Source organism: Macrobrachium nipponense, chromosome 22, assembly GCF_015104395.2.
Source record: "Macrobrachium nipponense isolate FS-2020 chromosome 22, ASM1510439v2, whole genome shotgun sequence".
Lineage (NCBI taxonomy): Eukaryota > Metazoa > Arthropoda > Malacostraca > Decapoda > Palaemonidae > Macrobrachium > Macrobrachium nipponense.
In genome coordinates this window covers 41,754,257-41,782,001 of record NC_087213.1, presented here as the reverse complement: position 1 = coordinate 41,782,001, position 27,745 = coordinate 41,754,257, and the positions used below count along the sequence as shown (strand labels likewise).

The following is a 27,745-nucleotide window of genomic DNA, read 5'->3' as shown; positions in this document are numbered from 1 at the left end:
AGGAAATTCCTCCGCTTCAGCTTTACGGAGCATGTTTTCCAGTTCAAGGTCCTTTGGGTCGGTTTGACTACAACCCCCCAGGTGTTCACAAGGGTCTTGCTTTTACCCTAGTGTCAACATGGACTCATGTTAAGGGGATTTGCTTGTTGAGATATCTCAACAGTTGGCTGGTCTTTGCAAGTTCCAGAGAGAATCTGGTTTAGGACAAGGGCCGGCTTCTCCAGTTTTGTCAAAGCCTAGGCATCGTGGTAAATATGGAGAAGTCCAATCTACTTCCCATCCAGAGAATCCTATACCTGAGAATGGTGATAGATATAGCATTGTTAAGTTTTTCCACTGGACCATAGGTTGCAGAAATTCAGTACTGTTGCTTGCTCCTTCTTTTCAAGGGGGAGCTACAACATAAAATTATGCTTCTCAGTATCATATACTCCTCTCTCCAGCATGGGGGAGTGAGGAATTTTGACAAACCCTTTGCCTGTGGCTGGCATAGTTTATTGCTTGAACAGATAAAGTTCCTGTAATTTCTGGGAATTATGTTTGGGTGTGCCAAACCTCCAGTCGGTTTAGGATCTTCATATCTCCCTCCAAGTATTACTCTATCCTATTGTTAAGACCAAAGGTTTGTTCTGCTTATGAACAAATGACAAATTTTACATCTTTTTGTATTTTTCATTGGTAACAAACCTGAGGTTTTAACTTTGGCTGCTTCTTTAGTTATCTTCTATGCTTTAGATGCCAGATACCATAGATTCTCTGCATATACAATCTTTGATTGTTTTTTAACTGGTTTCCAGTTGGCACCAGAAGATTTATCATATTGTTAAGACCTCGGGTATGTTATCTATGAAAAATACAAATTTATTAGAAATTTTTTATTTTGCTACCTCTGTGAGCTTATGTCTCGATGCATATAAAGCCTTTGATGGGCCATTGGCCTCTAAGGCTGATGGAAAAAGTATATTAATTGCCTTGCTCTAGATTTTTACAAAACAGTTATTTTAGTCTAATTTTTTGTTGGAAAAGACATGTATAATAAACTTCCTACTAATTAGGTTTTTCTCCACAGATTGCAAGGAGAGCCTGTTAACTTAAGAGAGCAGCATGATGCCTGTGAGTTTTATAATATTTTGGTAGAAAGTTTGAATGAAGCATTAAAAGCTCTTGGACATGACCAAATCATGAATAAAATCTTAGGAGGATCTTATTCTGATCAAAAGATCTGCACTACGTGTCCGCATAGGTAAGATTTTTATTTTTATTTGCTGAATATTAGTCTAAAGTTGTAGGAATTATAAAGGTTTAAATGGGTTTTTGTATTGATATAATATATGTACATTTTCTTTCATGAGCTAATTTTCAACATCAAAATTACCTGGTAACTTCATTAAAATGGGATGTATTTGAACGGAAGGGATAATATCAAAGATTTATGATGCTAGGTCTATAATCATAATCTCTTGTAGTTCTAAAATGTTAGGCTTAAAGTTTTGTTATCTTGTATTCCACAGGTATTCACGGGAGGAAACATTTACTGTCATTAGCATAGACATAAGGAATTACAGCAATCTTTATGATTCTCTCGAACAGTATGTGAAAGGGGATCTTTTAGAAGGAGACAATGCATATTTATGTGAAAAATGTGATAAAAAGGTAATGTTAACATTTACTTATGGGTTTAGAAGCATGCAAAGTTTTTTATTTTTTTTCCCATTGTACAGGATGTGGTGTTTGAGTGACTTGTGTCATAGAGACCATCTCTTTGTACCTTTTTTTTGTATGTTAAAGCTAAAATAATCAAAACTATAAGTTTAAATTGAAAACTTTATACCTATGGTAATGAGAATTAAAAACAAAGATTCATTAACCCACATTTCTATTCTTAATTCATAGGCTCTTTCCCAAATCAACTGATAATTTGCTGGCATGGCTGTGGCCACTCGTGCCCTTATGAGTACGAGGGTCCCAGCTACGTATTACAGAACACTAGTTCTTCATTTGTATAGCCAATAAAAACAGGCTATAAAATCTTAGTCATAGTTGATTTATTTATTATATTTCTTTTATTATTCAGTGCTTATTCTCATTTCAACATTACGTATCTTGACTTGCTAGAATTTAGACTTCAAGTGAAGAAGGAGTTTTTGCCAGATTACTTCGCCTTTTTCTATTGTATGACGTTAAAGAATAGTAAAGTAAGTCTAGTCTGTGTGATTTCTGGCTCCATTGTGTGTGTGTGTTTTTTTTTTTTTATTCATAGTAAAGTAACCTGGCCTGGAATGTAATCTCTTTTATTTGTACTTGTTTGATGGGGATCATATTCAACCTGTTACCAAAAATGCACCAAGATAACCTTATTGCATTCAGCTAACTTTAAGGGGGGCCGGCCGGAACCATTATATATGGGGGTATAGGGCGAAAAATGTAAAGTCATGAAAAAATTCATGGAGCTTCATATGGCGATTGAGAATACGTATACAAAATATTTCGTCAAAATTCCTCTTACTATTTTATTTTTAAGTATTTCGGTCTTATTGTGCCAAGCAAGTACATATTCAGTAGTGTGTAAACTGAAGGTTTTATCATTTTACAAGACAATTGAGTCATGTATCTTATCTCATATGGATCATTTGAAGGATTGTTATGGATCGAGATCTGCTCAGGTTCTTTATTACAATAAACATAAAGGATTCATCACCAACAATTGAAACACTATATCTAGAAATGAAATTCTATCAACAGAAATAAATTCTTCTGGTTCCTCGTTGGCCAAGCCGAGAATCAAACTTGGGACCACCAGATTGGCAGCCGAGCGTGAAAACCACTTGTCCAATGAGGAACTAGAACTCCCCCCTAAAAAATCTTATATCTGCCTATCTTGAAAGCTCAAATACCAAATGTATACTTAAAGTATCATCTTACATCAAATATACCATTGAATTGGTATCATTAATATCATTTCAAAGTCATCTGAAACGTTTTACCATTAGAAACTTATGAATAGCAGAGAGAGAGAGAGAGAGAGAGAGAGAGAGAGGAGAGAGAGAGAGAGAGAGAGAGAGAGAGACCTTACAATATCAAAAGATTGAAATGAACTTCTATAGGCAACACTTCTTCCCCTCCCATAAATACATATATCTTTTCCAGAGAAGAGAGAAAGAAAGGACTGTAAACAATCTGTCTGTCTATCAATTCTTTTGCTGAGAGAGAGAAAAAAGAAGGAAGAAATAGAAATGCCAAATGTATACCTTGTGTAACATCCTACATCAAATTTACCTTAAAAATTTACCTTAAATTATTATATTACTGTATTAATCTAAGAGATTGTATTAATATGTGAGAGAGAGAGAGAGAGAGAGAGAGAGAGAGAGAGAGAGAGAGAGAGAGAGAGAGAAATTGTCCTTACAGTATTACAGTATTTAAGAGTGAAAGCGGAAGATTATTGTATTTGGAATACACACATATTAATTTTGTAATTACAGTTATAGTATTATTATTATACATATATTAATATTATTAGAAAATAATAATGAACTTATTACATATATGTGCCATAAAAATGACCTCATCTCAGTGAGAGAGAGAGAGAGATAGAGAGACCTTACAGACGTTACAGCTCGTTCAGGTTTCCCCAGGTCCCTCAGTGTGAGGCACCTCTATGGTCTACCAGAGAATTGCTAATGCATCTTCCGGTATATTTTGCATCTTCCCATCTTGAATGGTCTGGGATGCAGCTTAAATATTTGTCGAGGTTATTCTCAAACACATCTATGCTCACTCCTGATATGTTTCTCAGATGAGCTGGCAACATATTGAATAGACGCTGCATTGTCAATGCTGGTGCGTGGTGGATTAATGTCCTGTGTGCTGTCCTTCGTTTTCCTGGTATAGTTTTGGGCACTATTAATCTACCTCTGCTTGCTCTTCCTGATATTTTTAGCTCCATGATATTTTTGGCAATTCCTTCTACCTGTTTCCATGCCTGTATTATCATGTAGCATTCTCTTCTCCTTTCTAGACTATATCATTTTAAAAATTGTAGTCTCTCTATTTGGGCAATATCCTTTTGGTAGTGAGGGTACCATATCATATTGCAAAATTCAGGTGGACTGCGTCCATAAGTTTTATAAAGCATAATCATGTGTTCAGCTTTTCTTTTGTGAAGTGCTGTAATAACACTCCCATTTTTGCTTTGCATTTTGGCCATAGTATCACTATTTGATCATTGCATAACATGTTCCTTTCAACATCACACCAAGGTCTTTAACTGCTTCCTTATTTGTGATTGTTTTGTTATAGGGCCCCTTATATGTATATAGCATTCCTTCTTTATCTCCATAATTTATTGATTCAAATTTATCAGTTAAACACCATTCTATTTACCTCTGCCCATTCATATATTTTGTTTAGGTCTCTTTGTAGAGAGTTCCTATCATCATCACAAGTAATTTCTCTACTTATTCTTGTGTCATCGGCAAAACTACTCACTACAGAGTCATTAACATTACTGTCTATGTCTGCAATCATAACAACAAATAGCAATGCAGCTAATACCTTACCTTGTGGCACACTGGATATTACCTTAGCTTCATCCAATTTCTCATCGTTTGCAATCACTATTTGTTTTCTGTTTTGTAAATATTCTTTTATCCATCTTCCTACTTTGTCCACTAATTTTTTTCGCTAATATATTATGGTCTACCTTATCAAAAGCTTTTGCAAAGTCTAGGTAAACCACATTTGTTTCTTTTCCGTTTATCATATTTTTATGTATGTTCTCACGGTGGACTAACAGTTGGGTTTGTGTACTTTTTCTGGTACAAAACCATGTTGTCCTCTATTAAACAAATTATTTTTCATTAAATATTTCATAATATTTTTCTACATCACCCTTTCATACACTTTCATAATGTGTGATGTTAGACTCACAGGCCTATAATTACTTGCCTCAAGTCGTGATCCCACTTTGAAAATATTGGTAATACATGCTAATTTATGCTAATCATAAATCTTGCCTGTATCTACAGTTTGCCTTAATAATATTCTGAGTGGCTTTGCAATAGAATGAACTACTTTCTTAAACAAAATGGCAGGGACACCATCTGGTCCGGCTGCTGATCTGTTTTTGATTTCATTAATATCTATGTCCGATAAATATTCACAATTTCCATCTCTTATTTCTGTATCATTATCTTCATTATCAATTCTAGGGGTAAATTCTCTCATATCTTTCTGCTAATATGTTGCATATTTCCTTTTTTCATTCGTTAATCTCAGTTCATTTCTTAGAGGGCCTATTTCTACTCATCTTTTATTCATCTTTTTTTGCATACGAGTTGAGTACAATAGTTTGGGGCTTTGCTTGATATTTTCCAGGGTCTTTTCTCCTAAGTCCTGTTTTGCATTTTCTTTTGATTGTATAATTTTTTGTTCTGCATTTTCTATCTTACTTTTTAGTTCCATTACTTTCCATGTTTTCTTTTCTTTTGCAAGACCTTTTTTCCACTTTCTGATTTTCTGGAACAAGATCCTTCTGTCTCATGGTATGGATGACTGACATTTACTTTTCTTCTTCGGTATATACTTATCTACTATTTCCTCTAGTATTTTATATAATATGTCTGTATTTACTTGTATATCATCACTTAGAAATATTTTTTTCCCAATCTTTGTTTAATTCTTCATTTATTTCGGACTCATTTATTTCTGACCATTTTATATTCTTACTATAGAAATTGTATTTTCCATATCCTTCCCACTTTTTCATCTCTTGTTCATCTTTTGCTTATCTCTGCTTTTACTTGCTTTGGAACGGACTGTTAATTCTATGACATTATGGTCTGAAATACTTGTATTATACACTATTATTTCTTTAACATAATTCACCTCATTCACAAATACTAGGTTAAAGTATTATCCTTTCTTGTTGGTAGGTGATTTATTTTTTGAATGTTGTGTTCTAATAGCATATCTAATAGCTTATCAGATTGCCTCTTATCTTCTGCAATACTATTACTCTCTTTTTATACATATAAATACAACCACAATCTCCTATTCGTTCTTTCCAATCTACGAAAGAAAAGTTAAAGTCTCCGGATAGGAGTATATTCCAGTTTTTGTGATTTCTACATATATCATCCAATTTTCTTATTATTGTGTCAAGCTCGTTAGTATTAGGGGTCTATATATTGCAATGTTTACTAATTTTTCAGATTCAAATTCTACCACTATTAATTCGCATTCTGAGTTAATATATTTCTAATTTATTTTTCCTTGATTTATGTCTCTCCTATATATCGGTGGTTCCCCCATGATTCATATTTTTTCTATCTGATCTGTAAGTTTGGAACCCCTTTATCTGATCATCATTACTAGTTTCTCAGGAATACCAGGTTTCACTGATATTCATAATATCTATTTTTTCAGTTTGAGTTAGTTCTTCTCAGAATTCTATTTTTCTTTCGAGTTACTCGTAACTAAACCTTGCACATTCATCTCTATGATGGTTTACGTGTTGTCCCCATCGTTTAACCCTCTTATGCCGAAGGGGTATAATAAAAATTGTCTCCCGTATGCCGAGGCTGTCTCGGAGTGAGTGGCGAAGCGAAAAAAATATTTTTTTCAAAAAATCACAGCGCGCTTAGTTTTCAAGATTAAGAGTTCATTTTTGGCTCCTTTTTTTTTTTCCATTGCCTGAAGTTTAGTATGCAACCATCAGAAATGAAAAAAATATCATTATCATATATAAATAATGCGATATATGATAGCGCGAAAACAAAATTTCATATATAATTGTATTCAAATCGCACTGAGTTACTTGTAACTAAACCTTGCACATTCATCACTATGATGGTTTACGTGTTATCCCCATCATTTAACCCTCTTACGCCGAAGGGGTATAATAAAAATTGTCTCCCGTATGCCGAGGCTGTCTCGGAGTGAGCGCCGAAGCGGAAAAATTTTTTTTTTCAAAAAATCACAGCTCGCTTAGTTTTCAAGATTAAGAGTTCATTTTTGGCTCCTTTTTTTTCATTGCCTGAAATGAAAAAAATATCATCATATATAAATAATGCGATATATGATAGCGCGAAAACAAAATTTCATAAATTGTGATCATTTTGGTATATAACACATTGTAAAACAATCAAAGCAACACAGAGAAAATATTATCACAAAATGATGCATGAATTCGTAACACGCGGACGTAAAAAATTTTTTTTTCAAAAATTCACCATAAATCTAAAATATAAATATTGTTCTAGAGACTTCCAATTTGTTTAAAAATGAAGATTAATAATTTAATATTGCTATACTGTAAGAGTTTTAGCTTACAATTGCAGTTTTCAGCAATTTCAGACGAGTTAAAGTTGATCGAATGTCGAATTTTTTTTATATATTTATATGCAAATATTTTGAAAATGAGAAAAGCTACAACCTTCAATTATTTTTTTTTTTGTATTCTACATGAAATTGCACATATTTTCATATATAAAACTATATGAAACGGAGCAAATATAACGATAATGCGACGTAGGCATTTCGATTTGCGGCGGAGAATCCACGTGCGGAGGAAGGAAAGTTTTTTTAAAAATTCACCATAAATCTAAATATTGTCCTAGAGACTTCAAATTTGTTTAAAAATGAAGATTAATAATTTAATATTGCTATACTGTAAGAGTTTTAGCTTACAATTGCAGTTTTCAGCAATTTCAGACGAGTTAAAGTTGATCGAATGTCTAATTTTTTTATATATTTATATGCAAATATTTTGAAAATGAGAAAAGCTACAACCTTCAATTATTTTTTTTTGTATTCTACATGAAATTGCGCACATTTTCATATATAAAACTATATGAAACGGAGCAAATATAACGATAATGCGACGTAGGCATTTCGATTTGCGGCGGAGAATCCACGTGCGGAGGAAGGAAAGTTTTTTTAAAAATTCACCATAAATCTAAATATTGTCCTAGAGACTTCAAATTTGTTTCAAAATTAAGATAAATGACTGAATATTAATAGACTGAAAGAGTTTTAGCTTACAATTGCATTTTACGATGATTTCGGTAGAGTCAAAGTTAACCGAACTTGGTTTTTTCTGTTTATTATAATTTATATGCAAATATTCCAAAAATGAGAAAAGCTACAACCTTCAATCAATTTTTGTTGTATTCTTCATAAAATTGCGCACATTTTCATATATAAAACTTTATGTAACGGCTAATTTAAAATGGTGCAAACATTACGACAATCGCACGAAAAAATGTCTGATTTTTTTTGGAAGAGATACCACGCGGATGTAAGGAAAACATTTTTTTTTTTCATAAATTCACCATAAATCAAAATATTGTGCTAGAGACTACCAATTTGTTGCAAAATGAAGGTAAATGATTGAATATTACTAGAATATAAGAGTTTTAGCTTACAATTGTGTTTTTCGACCATTTCCGTAGAGTCAAATTTGACCGAAGGTTGAAATTTTGGCACTTATCGTTATTTATATAAAAATATTTCAAAACTGATAAAAGCTACAATCATGAGTATTTTTTTTCTTGTATTCTACATGAAATTGCGCACATTTTCATATATAATACTCCATGTAACAGCTAATTTAAAATGGTGCAAAAATTATGTCAATGTGACGACATAATTTCTGAGATGTCACTGATACTTTTTAGTGCAATAAGAAAGAAATTTGCGCTTGCGCGCTTGGGTAACAATTGTAAACAAAACAACGCCTTGATCCGTGAGCTCCCAGCATCCCCCAAGGCGCGTGATTCAAAAGTTTTTGGCTGGTAAGCCTATAAGTATTTTTCCGCGAATTTTTAAAAAAACTTTTTTATGTCGACGTTTAATACGTCCAATCGGCACCCGGTAGACAATTTATCTCGACGTTTACATCCAATTGGCGTAAGAGGGTTAATATGGGTAATAATAAGGATTTTCCCATGTCTCTTTCCTGTTCTGGTATGTTGATCTTTACTTAATTTCCAGAAATTCTGACATTAAAAAATCCAACTTTTCCAATGTATTTGATCTTCCGTCTTTATATTTATTCATATTGTGTATGAATCTCCATTTGTCTCCGTATCTGCACCATCCCCTGGCATTATATATAGTGCAGTGCTTGTTCCTTGCAGTGTATCTGGGTGCTTTTGCTTGGATTCTCGATACTGACATTTCATTACATGGTGATGGTTTGTTTTTTTCCTTCACCTCTTGTTCTTTGTTCCTTTCTTTATTTGCATCATTTTTATTTCTATTTTTATTGTTTATTTGATTTTGATTCATTGCTACAGGGTGCATATATCTACATTTTTTGTTGAACTTACATCCTTTTCCTTCTTTTAAATTTTTTGCATAATTTTGGATGTGTATCGCTGCATTCGTCCTCATAGCTATTTAGGTATGCACATTTACCATAAATCTCATAATTGTGACATACCTTGGGATGCTTGTAGTAACATCTTTCACAAAATCTGCAATTCCTTCTTTTCAAAAGGGTGCAGACTGTGTTTCATTTCTTTTTTTCTTGCTCTTCCCATCGTTATGAAGATCTGGGTAAAGCCTCTTCGGGATTTTATTTTGTTGTCATGTCGTAATTTATTTCTTCATATGTATGCTGCTTTATTGCCTCACATGTAGTATCTTTGAGTATCTCTGCATTCATACTCTTGTCCTGTTCTTTGTTTTCATTATTTTTTTCTTTTACTTCAGTTTTATTTTATTTTCCATTTTCCTCTTTCTCCTCTTTCTCATCATCTTCATCCTCTACTATTTGCACATTAAGTCTTTTGATCATTTGAATTTTATTTGGTACTCCTTCAGTTATTTTCAAAATGTTTTCTGCAGGCTTGCTTCTGTTTAAAGAATCATATCCTTCCAATATGTCCATGAATAATATTGTATCTTTTTGGTTAGGGTTGTTATTGATCTCATGGTTAAGAAATGCCAGTTCCCTTCCTGCTAAGTCATCATATTGCATGTCTGCAAGGCAAGCAAGATTTTGCCATTGCTTTCTGCTGCTGCTGCCAAACACTGCCATCCTGATCGAATTTTTAATAATTCACTCAAAAAACTAACCTAGTCGACGCTTTATCTGACACTAATTTAATCACTGATAGTTCGCTAATCATTTAGCTATAACTTGTTTTCTAGTTGTAAGTTGTATGCGTGATATCGGATGATTATCCTGACCGTGCACAGGCATGTCTCTCTCTCTCTCTCTCTCTCTCTCTCTCTCTCTCTCTCTCTCTCTCTCTCTCTCTCTCTCTCTCTCTCTCACACACATCACACACACACACACACACACACACACACACACACACACACACACACACAGAATATCTCTGAAGTTGAGAGAAGGTAGGATAATGGATACAGAGAAAGACGAAGGGAAGGATAATTTTAATTTCTAATTGCAATTACATTATTATTATGATTATTATTATTATTATTTGAAAATTTTAATAAGCACATACATCTACCATAAAAATTCTTTCATATCAGTAAGAGAGAGGAGTTCCTTACGTAAGTGAAATGGAAAGGTTATTTTAAATCTATGATACTATTACATACGAATTTTGTAATAACAATTTTACTATTATTATTAGTGTTATCCATATTTAAAAGAGTGAAATGGATAGATTATTGTATTTCTTTAAAATACTATCACATAATATGAATGTTGTAATTACAGTTATATTAATATTATTACTATTATTATTTGAGAGTATCAGTAAACATATAGTTCATGTATTATAAAAATTCTCGTGTCTCAGTAAAAAGAGAGAGAGAGAGAGAGAGAGAGAGAGAGAGAGAGAGAGAGAGAGAGAGAGAGAGAGAGAATTACATGAACACTAGTGGCAACAATACAACAGCTCCTCCCCCTCCTGTCACATTACTTTGTATATTTGACAGCTTTAGTACCTGGAGTTACATAATTTTTTAAACTTCTAAACTAAAATCTTACTAATTCACTATAGTATTTTCTTCAAGGAATTGATATTATTGCTGTTTACATTAATATTAATATTTGAAACTAGTAAATCATTTATTTACCATACAAAAACATACATCTCGGAGATTTCATGTGGAGAGATACCACCAGTCAGTAGGATCTTAGCTCTTTGTGGCTGGAGTCTGTCCAGTATCTCTTTCAAGTGAGAGATCTTTCTTGCAGAGCATCAACTTGCATGAAAGGCTTCTTCAGGAGATCTTCATCAGCCATCTACAAGATGAGCCGTCTTCTGTTATTGGTATCATTGAAGGGATTTCTATCCACTCAGAATTTCTGTTCAGTAGGTAACGATCTTCTGAATCTTTCCCAGAACAGGAAATTCTTTCTGTTTATACTGTCAAGAGCTGCAGGGCTGCTTTGTGATTAGTTCTTCATCTGAAAGATGTTGACATCACTTTGCCTTGGAAATTCTCTCGTGTGGTTCAAGAGCTGTGAATGGTCTTGTTCACCTAGGAACTCAAACCTCCTATGTGGGATCGTACTCTGGTACTGAATAGTCCCACTTTGGAGAAAGTTTTCCTCTGACTTTTGGCTTCCTTGGAAAAAGGTGGAGAGCTCCATGATCAGGGTTATGACATAAACATAAACACACAAGGGGTTGGAATCAGTAACCTTCGAATTTGGCCTGGAATTTGTGGCTTAAGTTCCAAATTCCCTGGGTCACTGAGTACTGCATTGTTATCTAAAGGACTTGTCGCTTAGAGCCTAGGTGTCGTAGACTTTAACATGAGCCAGGCCAAGAAATGAGTGTCCTTTTGTTTACCTACATGAAGTGATTAGGCAAGCCTAGTCCTCGTCATCAAGTTCTGTCACCAATACTGTGCATGCCGAAGCACATTATATCAGAGGAATACATTTCCTCCCAGGCATTTAGGGAGAACTTATCTGTTCATAGAATTTTGAATGCTGGTTCCTGACTGTGTCAAACCACTTTCACTTTCCTCTACCTGAAGGATGTTGCCCACAGATTCTTGAACACTTCAGGAAAGGGAATGAGGGCTGGTGATAAACTGACTTCTTGTGGCCAATATGGTTCGTTGCTTGATCAGATATAGTTCTTTTTGACTAACGTAAATGCAATGAATTTGGACATGTTTCATTGAATTTAAACCCAGAGGACTGGGTGTTAGATAGCCACATATCTAACATCTCAAAGGCTTAAGCCCTCTTCTTTAGAATCCTATTTCCAAGAAGAATGATTAGGTGTGCCGAACCTCCAGTCGGTTCAGGATTCTCATACCTCCCTTCAAATGCGAGTCTATCCTAAAGGTTTGTTCTGCATATGAACAAATAAAAAAATTGTTAATTTTTATTTTTCATTGCTAATAAACATGATGTCTTATTTGACTGCCCACCTCTAGTCACCCCTCTTATGTTTTATCCTGGGTTGGAAGAAAGACTAATGCGTCACTAGGTTCAAGCGTTGTCTCTGACTACCTTCCACCTTAATTACTATTGGATGCCAGATGCCACAGAATCCTTGCATTTACAATTTTTTTATTGTTTCTGACTAGTTTCCAGCTGGTGCCAGAAGATTTATACTAATGTTAAGACCTCAGGTTTGTTAGATATGGAAAATACAAATTGATTAAAAATGTCATTTTCTCAACTAAAGGTTTCAAGATAATTGTGTAATATGCATGCTACATGAGTGGCACCTGTGTGAGAACATTGTGTTAGTCTATTCTGGACACTTCCAGTTGAGATGGTCTGCACATTTTAGTCTGGAAACTCAGAACCTTTTATTCCCCACAGTTTCTTGAACTGTTAATGAATAAGTGGTGCTTTTGTATGGAGTGAACAGAACATTGTTAGGTAGCATGTATATCTAGGTTCATGGTGCACTTAATAGATAGGATTTTGTGGGTAGGATTTTGTGGGTATTTCACCTCAACTCTATAGCTGGACTTGTTTTGTAATTGTTTGTGATATAATTTTTAGGTAAAAAGAAAATGCAAGCCCCAATATTTTTTTACCACTTGCAAAATCCTTTCACCAATACCAGCAAATTTATCATTTGTAATATCTAGAATCCCCCACATTCATGCTCACCTGGTCCAGATATGTGCCATCCATTATGCTGAGTATAGCATTGTAATCTTAACAGATGAACCTGGTGGACGTAGTAGTTTGGGAATATAGGCTTAAATCCCAAAAACACTACATCTAATATTTGTACTTTATGTACAGTACCTACCGTATTTTGTGTTGTATCTAAGCATATACAGGCAGTCCCCGGGTTACAACGGGTTTGGCTTACGACGTTCTGAGGTTAAGGCACTTTTCAATTATATTCATCAGAAATTATTTCCAGGGTTACGATGCATGTTCCAGCGTTACACTGCCTACAACACTGATCTTGCAGGAGAATTATGACACCAAAAATGCAAAATAAACAATATTTGAAGGGTTTTTGGATGAAAAATGCAATTATAATGTAGTTTACATAGTTTTGAATGCACCCATATCATTAAAAGTAAGGTTTTCTTAGGATTTTTTACGATGTTCCGGCTTACAACGATTTTTGGCTTACAATGAACAACGATTTTCGGCTTACAACACGTCTTAAGAACGGAACCCCCGTCATAACCCGGGGACTGCCTGTAGTCTATTTATGTCTTGTTACTGGAGAAAAAAAGTTGTAACTTGAGGTTTAACATTCAGTTTTTTGTTGAAAGTGTTGGTGGTTGTATGTAAGCATTCCTTTCTTGAGATGTGTCATAAGCCGAAAATCGTCAAAAATCCTAAGAAAACCTTGCTTTCAATGCTTTGGCTGTAATTGAAAACTGTAAACTGCATTTTTATTGTGTTTTTCATAAAGAACCTTCACACATTGTTTACTGTATATACTCTTGTAAGGTTTGATATTTAAAGAATAATATTACGGCTTAAAATTTTGGGATTGAACATTACACGTGGTATAGGCTAGTTTTGGAAATGTGCAAGCGTTTGACAGTAGGCTAAGCCTAGGCTTTGGATTTCCGACAGCGGACAATGAACACAAGTGTTTTATGCTTATTTTAGAATCTTTCATTATTGTTATGTTGTTTCTATATTGGTAAAGTGCAAACTTTAATGACTAGGCTGACATGAATATAAATGTTGTTTTACTTATCTGAGAATTTTATTATTATGTTGTTTCTACATTTATGGCTGTTCAAGGCTATAATAAGTGCAGACTATACTTCCCGAACATAAGCAAAGTATTAACCGCCATTTGTATTTTGTCAGCTGATAACTCCTCATTTACGATTCACAGAATTGTGTATTTTTTATTCATTTGGTAAAATGATGCTGTAAATTAAGAAACTCAGTCATGCAATACATTTAATAAAAATAATTGTGAATTAAATATTATAAAATTGCAAATTACTTTAATGGCATCAAAGTGCTCTCATCAAAGCTAGGAACTATTTTCTTGAATTCTTATTCTGTTATATGTAATTGTTATATGTTTCATTATAGCTGTCTATATCTCCATTAGGTAAAGATAGATTGAAGAATAGAATGAATGGTTGTACTGTTTGGTAGTTTCAGTGGTTGGAAGAGATAATGAAAATGTATGATTACTATACTGTGCTCTAGTTGAAAGTGGTTGCTTGTCAGTACTCAGTAGAGTTGACAAAACGATTGTAAACATAGCTGGTCAGGAGGTTTTTTTTTTTTTTTTTTTTTTTTTTTTTTTTTTTTTTTTTTTTTTTTTTTTTTTTTATTGAAATGAGTACATACTGATCATTTATACATTTCATAGGCATATTCTAAGAATTAGCTTCTTTGTTTTAGATGACTGAATCTTAGACTAGTCCACAGTAACGACTGCTAAAATAGCCTGGGCTTATTGCCAAAATGAAAACTCAACATTATAAGGGATATATGCTAATATCATAATATATGCAGAAAAAATGGGGTTGAACACTTCATGCAGTCGAGTAATACTCAAGTTTGTATAGTATTTTGCCTTTTTGGAGTCATTTTTCTTCCGTCGGATCAGCGTCTCAACCTTAGAACATGCGTCATAAACCTGGAAATCATTTCTGGTGAATACAATCTCAGAACATCGTGAGCCGAAACTGTTGCAAGCCGAGGACTGCCTTTATTGGTAAGGGTGGGGGGGGGGGGGGGTTAATGGTACTAAGTTGCTGCTTTACATATGTGAATATTTTTTCATCATGCCTAGAAATTTTCATAACTGGGAAGGGCCTTTAATATATTAATCCAGATATGTAGGAAATTACCATAGTAATAGTTGTATATTCAAACGTATATAAATGATAAAATTTTGTTCCACAAGAAAGTATTCCAACTAGCATTCAGTATCATCTCAAGCCAGTTACCGAGTGGAATTGTATAAATAATTCTGCAAGATATTAAACTTTAAACTTATGACTTGGTGGGGTTATGTTAAAAAGAATTTAAACTACTCCATGAATGAAATAGTACTACATTTGAAAATGGATATATTTACTGTTTCTTTGAACTGATTGTATTTTGAATTTGCATTTCAGGTTGATACTGTAAAGCGAATTTGTCTGAAAAAATTGCCTCCAATCTTGGCAATACAGTTGAAGAGATTTGATTATGATTGGGAACGTGAGTGTTCTATCAAATTTAACGACTACTTTGAGTTTCCAAGGGAATTAGACATGGATCCATACACAGGTGAGTAAAAGAGAAAAGCCTTAATTAGATTCTTTAATGTCTGTGATCTTTAAAATAGCTTCAGTGTTGTGCTTCCGAACGTGAGTGTTCTATGAAATTTAACGACTACTTTGAGTTTCCAAGGGAATTAGACATGGATCCATACACAGGTGAGTAAAAGAGAAAAGCCTTAATTAGATTCTTTAATGTCTGTGATCTTTAAAATAGCTTCAGTGTTGTGCTTCCTTTAGGCAGTTGAATTCTATGTAGGTTCCCCAATTTGTACAATTTCAGCAATGTGATTCTGTGAGCTTGATAATTTAAAACTCAGTAAGATTGTGAAAATATGTTGCGACAATGTGTATTTTTCTGTGAATAGGATTGTTACTACTGAACTAGGGTTTGTTGTAACTGCTCTGTTGTACAAGAAATTTATTTAGTCATTATACATTATAAATAAATACTATCAGTCAAGCTTATCTTTTGATGAGCCCTGCACACAGAATTTATTTGAATTTTTATTAGATATTTAATATGGAGATCCCAAACGTTTTAGTGTGCATGCATCTCTCTCTCTCTCTCTCTCTCTCTCTCTCTCTCTCTCTCTCTCTCTCTCTCTCTCTCTCTCTCTCTCTCTCTCTCTCTCTCTCTCTCTCACTTTATTTATTTATTTGCAACAAACAAGTGCAATTACCAAAAAATTAGAAATAATCAGTATTGATAGTAGTCACAAGATTTCTTTACATAAACCGTATATAAAGTAATAAAAAAAAACATTAAAAAACATCTTTAACTTCTGCACGCAAAACCTGAAGCATTGGTCTCACAATAGCCTATTGCTCTCACACAGCCTAATACAGTTGAACCTCTTGAAACTGTCATTCTATTGTCCGGAAACTCCTGTTGTTTGGGTTGATTTTAAATCAGCCGCCTTTAGTTCATTCCGCCACCACCAGGGACGCGCCACATATTGTTTACAACTTCAAGACAGCAAAAATTATGCCGTTGTTTGTATGAAAATAGTTGTTAGTAATATAAATATGCAAAGGGAAATATATTTTTTATGTTAACTTTGGAAGAATAAATTATTATTTTTTTTAATATTTCACTTGAGAAGGCTCAACCAAGCCAAACCTTTTAACTTTTAATCAAAACAATCAGACATTTGTCAAGCACAAATTCCTTACTCTGTACATACCTTAGAGACAAGTATTTCTCATTTCTTTTATGTAACTGTATTTACCTATTGGATAATCATCCATAAGATTATATGATGCTAAGATTATATGATGCTAGAGGCAAGAAGTGCAAGCGTAAATCTCTATCCATACTAGAAAATCTTTATTTCATTAGCAAATAGTTTATTGCTCATTTTCTGCAATAGATGGCACTGGTGTACTTTAAGTTTTTTTAACGGCGACATTCAAGTGCACAGTTATCACCGTAAAAATAAACTTAGAAACTAATAGCGATAATTATGAAGCTACGAAATTTTGGATATGAAAGTCACCAATACTAATGTGCAGATTCTGAGAAGTTTAGTATTGTAGTTACTTACAATTGGATAGGCTAATTCGGGAATGTAGGCTAAGTGTGTTAAATTTATTACACTATTTTAAAGAAAGTTATACAGTATAAAGTTATAAAAGATATATACAGTATAAAGTTATAAAATAATGAAGTTAAAATATATGAATAATAAAATTATAAAAACCAGTGTCAGAACGTAGCTAGTAGTAGGTTAAGTCGGAAACTAGGTTAATTGTATGTGGAATTACCTAAAGGCTTCATTTTTTAGGGATGTATTCTATATTCCCGGATTTTCTGTGGTTGGATTGTATAAGGAAAACACAATCATAAATCTTTGGATACAACATTATAATAATGGAACCTTCACCTTTTAAGCCAGGAAAATATATGAATAATCACTTCCCTCTTATATACATGTACAAAGTTATCGTCTGCATCTCACTCATTTCTATACAAGTACACAAGCATTTCATCATTATTAGTCAAGTGCTGGACACTTATGTCCCATGTTCCACTTCCAAACAGAATTCTATTTTATATAATATATATACACCTAAGTGAATCCTTGTTGACTTATCAGTGAAACTTACCTAGTACCTCCACAATAAGTCCCATACAAGTTAGGAGTCCAATAGCAAACCTCCCAGCATCACTGCATGAAGGAGAGCTTGGCCCACAGTTCCAAGTAGTGTTCATAACCATTTAGAAAACCTCCTCCCTATAAGTCTTCGCAGATATTCTTCCACCAAAGCGAGTTGCTAACAAACAAATACACATTTGTACTTTCTAAATTAGATAAAAATAAATGAACACACAGTACTAATTTTGTGCTCCTGATAACAGTAAATGAGATTAAAAAGAACCAAAACTGACTGACTAAGGAAAAATCAATCTAAGGGGCTAAATTTGGAGAACAGCTACTCCTGCATCAACACTCACATCTTTGAAAACTCTTGCATACAAAAGGTTATAATACAATGACATGCTATGTAACAGACCAAATCTTGCTCATCTCCAAGAATCAACACCAATTTTGGCAATGGTCTCTCATAAACCTTCACTCCCCTTAATTTGAACTGACCTCACCAACCCAAACTTACAGTTGAATTCCTTCTTACAGTATGGTGACATATATCAATAAATAGAGGGGAGACTAGTCTCCCTTCAACTTCACAAGTTGACAGTACAGCTACATCAGTGGGCAGTGACATGCTCAATGGATCTTTCAGCTGGGTACATTCCAGGCAATAGGAATATAGTAGCAGACAAGCTGAAGTCGTCAGGGTCAAGTGTTCTGTACTGTTCATTACACCTAGAAGTAGCGGAAAGGTTGTTCTATCTGTGGGAAAGGCCAGTTGGAGGTGTATGGTTCAGTTGTTCCAGATCTTTCGGCTGTAGCAGAAGGTGCTCTGCAACACCCTTGGGGATAATCTGGGCTCCTAAGCCTTTCCTCCCTTTTGTCTGATTTGTCAGGTAATTAACAGAGAAATGATCTCTCTCAGAACCTCAGAATGACCCTGGTGACTCCCTTGTGGCCACAAGCTGAGTGGTTTCCAGATCTTCTGGCTTACCAAGGCACCAAGAGAGGTCCCCCCCCTGGTACAATCTTCTTTGCCAACTGCACATCAAGATGTTTCACTGGTTAGTGGGGTTCTTATCATCACAGTTGGAAACTATTCAGTATCTCTTGTGAGCTAGAGTTTTTTCTCGTAGAGCAGCAACAAAGATGTCTGGCTATCTCAGGACATCATCTTCAGCCACATACCAAGGGAAATTGGCTGTTTACTGTGAAGGGCATCAATAGGGTTTCTCTCCAGTCAGAACTTCTATTCAACAAGTAGCTGACTTCCTCGTTTTCCTAGGTGGGAGAGGTTACTTTCTGTGCTAGCCATTATCCCTAACCATCATATGGGCATCAAAAACAGGTTTTGGGGGGTGGATGGGCTAACTCACAATGAGTATCAAATTACACTCCATATGATTTGGATGAATTTAGTGTGAAAGAGGTTCAGAGCACTTCAGTGGTCTATAAATAATTAGTGGCAACTGTTGTTTCTTGGCTCGGTGAGTCGGGAGTCAGAGATAGCTCTCGGTATGATTTTTAGTTCTTTTCTTTTATGATAGCATGTCAGCTATAATTGTAATTTCACAGAGAAAACATGTATACCTCCCAAAAAGTTACTGGACCTCGTAAATCTTGTAAATGTTTTACAACACATATACTCAGAATTTGTGATTTCAATTCTTATCTGTTATGGTATTGTGAGCTGTTGTTATCAATTGACAAAATAAAATATATTATTAGAAAAAACATGTATAACTTGGTCAAATTTATGAGTGTCTTGTAAAATAGGCCCTACACAGGGTTGTCAAAAGACACTTTCAACTTCTCTTGGAAGGCAGGAAAAATTTTTCAGAATTTTTCTTCTTACATCATGTGCATTTCCATATCTTCCTTTTTCCATTGATGTGTGTTTTCCCTAAATTGGCCAACCTAACCATTGATAGACGGATAGCTTCTCAGGAGTACAGTGGTCCCCCCGTATTCACGGGGATGTGTACCAGACCCCCCGTGAATAGTTAGAACCCGGGAATAGTTGTAACCCCTTTAAAAATACTGAAAACAGCCTATTTTGTTAGTTAAAACTCAAGAAAAACCCACTAAAAATGTTTATATTTGGATTTTTTTAATAGTTTTATCACAAATAGTGCATTTTATGATGATATTGAAAAAACCAGGAATTTGTGGATATTTCTCATGGAAAAATACCGTAAATATGCGAATTTTCTGCGAATAATGCGGGGAAACTTTCCCGAGAGAAATCCGCAAATGTGTGAGTCCTCGAATCCGGAGAACGCGAATACGGGGGGTCCACTGTAGTATTAACAGTTTTGGGGTGGTGGACGGATTGAGCCTGTAGAGAAGTAACCATCAATTTGAAAAGAATTGGGCGGGAAAGAGGTGCCAATACTTCTATAGCCCATAAATTCACTAATGGCAACTTTTACAATGGCTAAAATAACAAATCTGGTTTCTCAGGACTTCAGTTCTGCATCTGACTTCAAGATCGAATGTACTGTGTCTCTGTCTCACATGAGGTTTTGTTATGTAAATTTGCTCATAAATATACCAGAGGGTTGCTGTTGGTTTTTGTTCTTGTCTTTTACAATAGTATGTTGGGTGTAAATGTAGTTTTGGAAAGAAATACTACAAAAAACATGTACAAATAAAAAAAGTTACGTAAATACTTTTCAACAAATACAGGTGGCCCCACGGTTAACAGTGCAATAGCTTAGCGGCAAATCGGTTTTACCGCCATCGTCAAAAATACTCATTAAAAAGATAAGGTATTTTAAGGTATTTTTACGGCACAATTTTCGGTTTACAGTGCTGCTAGCGCCGTTATGTCTATCAAGTACATACATACATTTGTGGAAATATCATTCAGACCATGAAGGTTATGCAAACGATATTAAAAATATTTTATTGAGAGTTATTACATAGGTATTAGGGTAAAATATATGCCTCTGACCCTGTTCTATGCTGAAAACATCGAGTTAAATAAGTGCAATTTAGCTATGGATGTGTCGATTTATAAATGTTCATGCTTTTATGTTTAAAATGTGTATGAAAATGTTTTACGTATATGGTAGTTTTATTTCTGCACAGGAATACGATACAAAGGCAGCTTTTGAAACTGCCCTTCACATTATCCAAGAGGATGATTTTTCATGTTCATTCTTGTGAGCCACCACTGCCACTTTTTTGAAAATAGTTAAAAAAAGTGCAAATTCATGCTTTTATGATTAAAATGTGTATGAAAATATATTAGTTGTAGGGTATTTTTATTTCTGCACAGAAATATGATACAAAGGCAGCTTTTGAAACGTGCCGTTCATGTTATCAAATGGGATGTTTTTTCATGTTCGTTCTTGTGAGCTGCCGCCTGCCGCTCTTCCGAAAAGATAGAGTTAAGAAAAGTGCATATTTAGCAATCTATGTGTCAATTTTATAAATGTTCATGCCTTTGTTTAAAATGTGTTTGAAAATATTACGCATAGGGTATTTTTATTTTTGTATATAAATGATACAAATTAAGGCAGCTGTTTTAACTGCCCTCCACGTTATCAGAGGATGTTTTTTCATGATTATTCTTGCCCTCCGCTGTTCCGAAAAATGCATTTACAAAGACTTCATGTGGTTATATTTTATTAATTTGGGAGCTAATTGTAGCTCATTTTGTTAATGAAACTTAACCTTTTTGTTGTAATGAAACTTCAGCTTTTTGTTATAAGTTTTCATGAATTTGTTTAAAATGTGTATGAAAAATGTATTACTGTATTACCGGGTATTTTTTTTTATTTTTGAACATAAATATGATAGAGTGGCTTGTCCATTTGAGGTCTTTGTAACAGCCCTTCACATGATGAAGACAATAGATTGTTCAGTCATGCCCGAATAATAAAATTTTAATTTATATAATTGAATCACGTTTCTATAAAAAATTATATTTACAGTGGTTGCAGAAATTTATTTTAAAAGACAAAACTCGCATATACATTTGATTTTGCAACACTGTAATTTGTTTGTTTTTCCATGGGATAGAAGTACAAAATATAACTCTGCAACTCGGTCGATTTTTTGCTCTGTTACTCAAGCAAAAAATTGAGGTACGACCGTACGAGCTCAAGATGCCACTCCTACGTAGATGGCATAGTGACGAAAATTAAGATAAGCACAGAGAAAAAGTAAATATGCATCTTTTCCATAAACTTTTAAAAAGGTATTCATTACTTCACTGTATCCCATAATATTGTGTTCTCATATTATTGTATTATAAAATACTACAGTAAGTCTAAGCCAATATTCTGCGGAGCGGCCAATGTTTTAGTTTGGAAATCAGCTGATGGCGAAAAAGTTTTTTTTTTTTCGCCGTATTTGATGCAATTTTGAGCTAATTTTCTTGCTTCTAGTTAGCATAAACGAATATCTAGATACATAGTATACGTGTTCTTAGGTGGAAATATGACTTGAATATGTCTCGTTGTGATTGTGAACTAATATTTTTCTTTTTTTTTTTTTGTTAGATTTCGCTCGCGGCATGTTTTGAGTAAAAAATTGTGATTCTGTTTGCAATTTTCCTTTATATCATCGTAATACGAACTTTATGTTATTTATCTTATATCGGCAGGAAAGCAACAGTAAAATGTGTTCTTTCAAGCACGGTAGTTTTGATGAAAATGATTTTATCTCAAATTTTATCTACGGATGTGTTTTTGATGGCATATGTTTATTGGAGTTTTATCCTTGTTGCCGATGCATGATAATGGTCATTACCACCTTGAACAGTTTTCTCAGCTTCAGCTATTAACTAATTTTAAATTTAACAGTATTTCCTGATTGGTCTTTGATCTATATTGATCTTTGATCTATATTGATCTATAGCGAATAAAGTTATTACATTAAGGTATCTCAGTTCTATTCTACATAACGTCATTAAAAGAACTACGGTAATAGTGTACTATAGTACGATGATTGTCCTATTCTACATAACGTCATTTATAAGAACTATAGTAATAGTGTACTATAGTACGATGATTGAAATACAACCCAAATGGATGTTGTTATCCAATTTGGTTGTACTTAGAAAAGGGATTTTGACGAAGGAAAAATCTATTTCTGGGTGATTGGCTCGTGTCGCCCTATGAAAGGATCCTTAATATCATTCTTTCTAGGCAAAATTAATCTAAAATTACCAGAGAAAAACAAAATTAAGAAAATGTCAGTAAAACTGACTCGCTCACTCTTTAAAAGAAGTGTCGGTATGGCAATAGGGGCGAGTGGGAACACTACCACGAGACATTCACCAATTAGAACTTCCAATCAGAATCCCCACAAGAGAGAGCTGATACCAACGGGCGATGCGGCCGCTACTACTACTACTAGGGGACGCCACGGACAGCAGCGCCCCTAGCGGTCATCCTTAATCTAAGAACATCTTGTCCTGCAGGGGGGGGGCAATCAATACAGGGTGGGTTTCATAGGGCGACACGAGCCAATCACCCAGAAAATAGATTTTTCCTTCGTCAAATCCCAATCTCTGGGCTCAGCTCGTGTCGGCCTATGAAAGAGTACCAGAGAAAACAGACAAGATGGGAAAAAAAGGACAAATGAAAAACAGTTGTAAAATAAAGAGGGATATAATATAAGTAAATCAGTTATTACAGCATATAAACTAAGTACTTAAGGCTAACTTATTTTAAACAATGACATAAAAGAAAGTTAGTAATGTAAAGTACTTAAAATTACAGTAAACATAGTAAAGTACAAAAATGCAGTGTAATTTAACAAAATAGATTTACTTAGATAACTTATTTACAAAATATACAAACACATTGTGTCCTACCCTAGCATAAAAATAAGGGAAGGTAGGTACACTGAAGTACATTATCAGTACATAGTGTGGATGTCCCTAGCAAAAAAATAAGGGACAATCCACTAATATGATCTCAGCGGCTAAGGCTAGAATATCCGAGTAGCATGGCGATAGGGTGAGGCATGTTGGATGAGGTAGGTAGAGAGGAGACCTGGATCTATACTACGACTACTATACAGTATCAGGGGGGGAAACAATGTTTCCCGCTGCTACTGCAGAAAATTTTAAAGATTCCAAGGACTTTAGATAATGACGTTTAAAGACTGTCGGAGATTTCCATCCAGTATACTTTTTAAGATCCTCAAAGTTCATATGTTGAAAGTAATTAATTGAGGTGGCTACTCCCCTGATGTCATGTGCTTTTGGAAATGAATCAGGATTGGCTTGTTTAATGAAGTAAAGGATTTGTTGCCTAATACCTTTTACTGATAAAGTACCACCTTTTTCTCTCATGAAGAGAGAACCTGAGGATCTGAGGATGTACGAGATAGAAAGGCTCTTAAAGTTGATACTGGGCAGAGAGAAGGGTCTTGCGGAAGTGGGATGACTTTCCAAGGGGCCCACCTTGCAAGAGGATCCTCATTTTTAGCCAAAAAACTACGATCCGGAGCAAGCAGAACTTCTCCTGAGGGGAGGAATTCTCACATGACCCGCATCTCTGGATAGAGCCGACAGTTCTGAATTCTAGCTCCTGAAGCTAGGCTTAATAAGAATAATGTCTTTCTAAGAAGCATTGTGAATGTACAAGACGAGTTGTCAGTTATCTGATGCTAGTTTGAGGACATCATTTAAGAACCATGAGACTGCAGTAGGCCTTTGAGAAGGTCTAAGTCTAGCACAGGCTTTAGGGATAGACGTAAAAATAAGATTCAGTCAGATCTATCTGGAAACCTAACTGAAAGATCTTCTTCAAAGCCGATTTATGAGTAGTAATAGTGCTAGCTGCTAAACCTTTTTCAAACAAGGATCTGAAAAAGGATATAGCTAAATTAACTGTCATGGTTGTAGTGTTTGATTCTTTCAGGAAGGATGCTAATTTTTTAACAGCTGAGTCATATTGTCTAATAGTTGACTCTCTCTTATCTGATTCTAGGAAGAGGATGTTTGTGGATCAATGTTAGCATCTTTATTAGCCGCAAACTTCATGAAGTCCATAAAGTTAGGGTCTGAAGAATTCCTGAGGAAGCGAACACAGTCCTCATTTGTACTGATTGTGACAGCTTGGGATTGGGAATCCGTTGAGGTCGGAGACCCAATTCCAGAAGCAGAGGATACCAGTTGCTCTTGGTCAGTCTGGAGCAATCAGGGCTACTAGTCCCTTGAAAGTCCTCAGCTTGCTCAAGACTTTCAAGAGAAGATTCACTGGAGGAAAAACATAAATTTTTCTCCACTGATTCCAATCTAACGACAGGGCATCCGTGGCATAAGCCAGAGGGTCCAGGTTGGGGGCCACATAGCAAGGGAGCTTGTGGTTCGCTTGTGAGGCGAAGAGATCTACTTGGAGACCTGGGACTCTCCGGCATATCCACCGGAATGACCCGTCGTCTAGGGAGGACCATTCTGAATTCCAGAGGGACTGACCGGGACAAGGCGTCGCTATTCACATTTCTTACCCCCGCCTGGTGAGTGGCGGACAGATGCCATTTGTGTTTGTTTGCTAGGGCAAAGATGGCTATCATGACATGGTTCACATGCTTGGATTTGGACCCTCCTCTGTTGATGCAATGAACTACCACTGCACTGTCCAAAACACCTAGTCTTAGATGAAGTACTTTTCCGGGGGAAGAAGTCTCTTCAGGGTAGAAATACTGCCATTGCTTCCAGAACCTTTATGTGGAGCTGGCGGAATTGAACTGACCAAGTCCCCTGAACCGTTTTTGAACTGAGAATATCCCCCCCACCCGGACAGGGAGGCATCCGTGTGAATGGTTAACACTGGAAGGGGATATTGAACGGGGTTACCCGCTTGGCTAAGTTCTTTACTTTTGTCCATGGACGGAGTTGATTGCGAAGGATCTGTGGAATTACTGACAACTTGTCTCGAGATTTGGCGTTTGCTCTCGATCGCCAAACTCGATTTATATCTTTCAGCCTTGGTTTCAGGAGGATATCTGTCACTGAAGCAAACTGAAGGGAACCTAGGATTCTTTCCTGGCTTCTCCTTGATGTTTGCTTGCATTTGAGAAAATGTCTGACAGACTTTGCTATCTCTTTCCGTTTGGCCACTGGAATTGACAGATTGTGGGAAGACAAATCCCATTGGATTCCTAGCCACTGAAAACGAGACTCCGGAGTAAGTCTGGATTTCGTTTTGTTTATCTGGAACCCCAGATGTTCCAGAAATTGAACTACCTTTTTGGTGGCTTTGAGGCATTCCTCGACTGTTGGTGCCCAGATCAACCAATCGTCGAGGTATGCTGCTATCATTATTCCCTGAGTTCTCAATTGTTGCACAACTACTGCTATTTTCGTGAATACCCTGGGGGCTACATTCAGACCGAAGGGCATCACTTTGAATGAGAATGTCTGATTTCCTAGTTTGAAGCCTAGGAATGGGCGGAAGTGTCTGGCTATAGGTATGAATAGTATGCGTCTGTAAGATCGATGGAGCATGTGACGGTCCACGAGGAAGTAAGGTCCTTACTTGCGAGAGGGTAAGCATTTTGAACTTGTCGCACGAAGGAAATGAAAGATTTAGCCTTGACAAGTCTAAGATTACCCTTCTTTTTGTTGAGCCTTTCTTTGGCACGCTGAATAAGCGACCTTGAAATTTTAGATGCTTGACTCTCGCAATAGCTCCTTTCTGAAGGAGTTCCTCCGCATAATCTGTCAATTCCTTTGATGGTACTTGGCGGAATGATTTGATTGGAGGGGGATCTTTGATCCAACTCCAACCCAATCCCTTGGACACTATGCTCTGTGCCCAATTGCTGAACCCCCACCTGTGACGGAAGAGGAACAGCCTCCCTCCTACCTGGGGAGCCTCATTGTTGATGGGCTGGGTTGACCTCCACGCCCTCCTCTGAACTGCCTACTCTTTGCCGCCCTTCCTGTGCCACGCTGGCGAAAGTGGCCTCTCGCCCTACCTCTCGATTGCCTATTAAAGGGAGGGTAAGCCTGACCTTCATACATAGGGTTGAAGGCCGGCGAGAGTGCGTAGGAGGTCGAGGGTTGTGACTGAGGAGACAGCAGGAGGATGGGCTGGGTCTGCTTGGATGTAGAAGGTTGTCCCTGTTGGGTAACCGGGACGGCCTGAACGAATTGCTGCTGTTGCTGGTGTTTCTGGTAAGGCTGGAACCTTTTACCAGACTTCTTTGGTTTCTTACCAGCAGCGGGGGCGGATTCTTGCTTCCTCTTAGATGAGAATTACCCCACCTAGCTCTAAGGCTCTGGTTGAGCCTAGCAGCCTCGTGGTGTACCTCATTTACAGCGGACTCTGGGAAGAGATCCGCTCCCCACTTCGTGCCCCATGCTGGAAGCCAGGAGTCTATTAGGTTCGTGCCTAATAGTGCACTCCTGCAGAACGTGCTTTCGGCAATTCTTCCTAGCTTGGAAGAAGTCGAAAGCATCCGTCTGAAGCTGGGACTTGGCCAGAATCTTAAACAAAGGTTCCGTGCCATACGAGAGAGCAGCCATCTCTGTGATAATCAGAGAATTGAGGGACCTGCCAAACCTAGTTTCGAGCGTCGAACTCTGCCTGAATCAAGGAATCAGGCAGCCTTGGGAGCTTTTCGCCAAACTGGTCCATAGCACAGTCCGGTTGAGCTTACCAAGCTGTGAAAGTGGCAGGCAAGTTCTCCCACAATTCTCCGAAAGCTGGGAAGAGCGGAGAAGTAGACTCTGCTTCCCTCAGCTGTGGCATGGGCTCATCCTTGAGGACTGCCTGAAGAGTCGTTTCTACTATTTTTGTAGCGAACGGAAGAGAAGCCTCCTCCTCCGTCGCAAAAATAGTAAAAGGACTCTTGAAAGCCTGGAGCTTGGTGTTGGTACACTCCCAGTCCTCAAGGCAGTGAACCCATTCGCGTTGAGCGTGATCTCTACTATAGAGAACGTCTCCCTGGAGATCTTGTCCTCCCTAGTGAGCGCCGCTACGGTCAGCCTAGCATAACCAATGAAAGGC

At 36.1% G+C, this 27,745-nt stretch overlaps 1 protein-coding gene across 4 annotated transcripts in view; it reads left to right on the top strand.

Annotated features, from left to right (window-relative positions):
- The window catches only part of LOC135198612 (probable ubiquitin carboxyl-terminal hydrolase FAF-X), a 506,622-nt gene that overhangs the window by 326,342 nt on the left and 152,535 nt on the right, over window positions 1–27,745 (top strand). For all 4 annotated transcript variants that reach the window (XM_064226360.1, XM_064226357.1, XM_064226358.1 and 1 more), the window contains exons 35-37: window positions 1,070–1,243; window positions 1,512–1,653; window positions 15,526–15,679. In XM_064226360.1, the coding sequence (XP_064082430.1) occupies window positions 1,070–1,243; window positions 1,512–1,653; window positions 15,526–15,679 (470 nt within the window). The remainder of the gene's footprint in view (window positions 1–1,069; window positions 1,244–1,511; window positions 1,654–15,525; window positions 15,680–27,745) is intronic.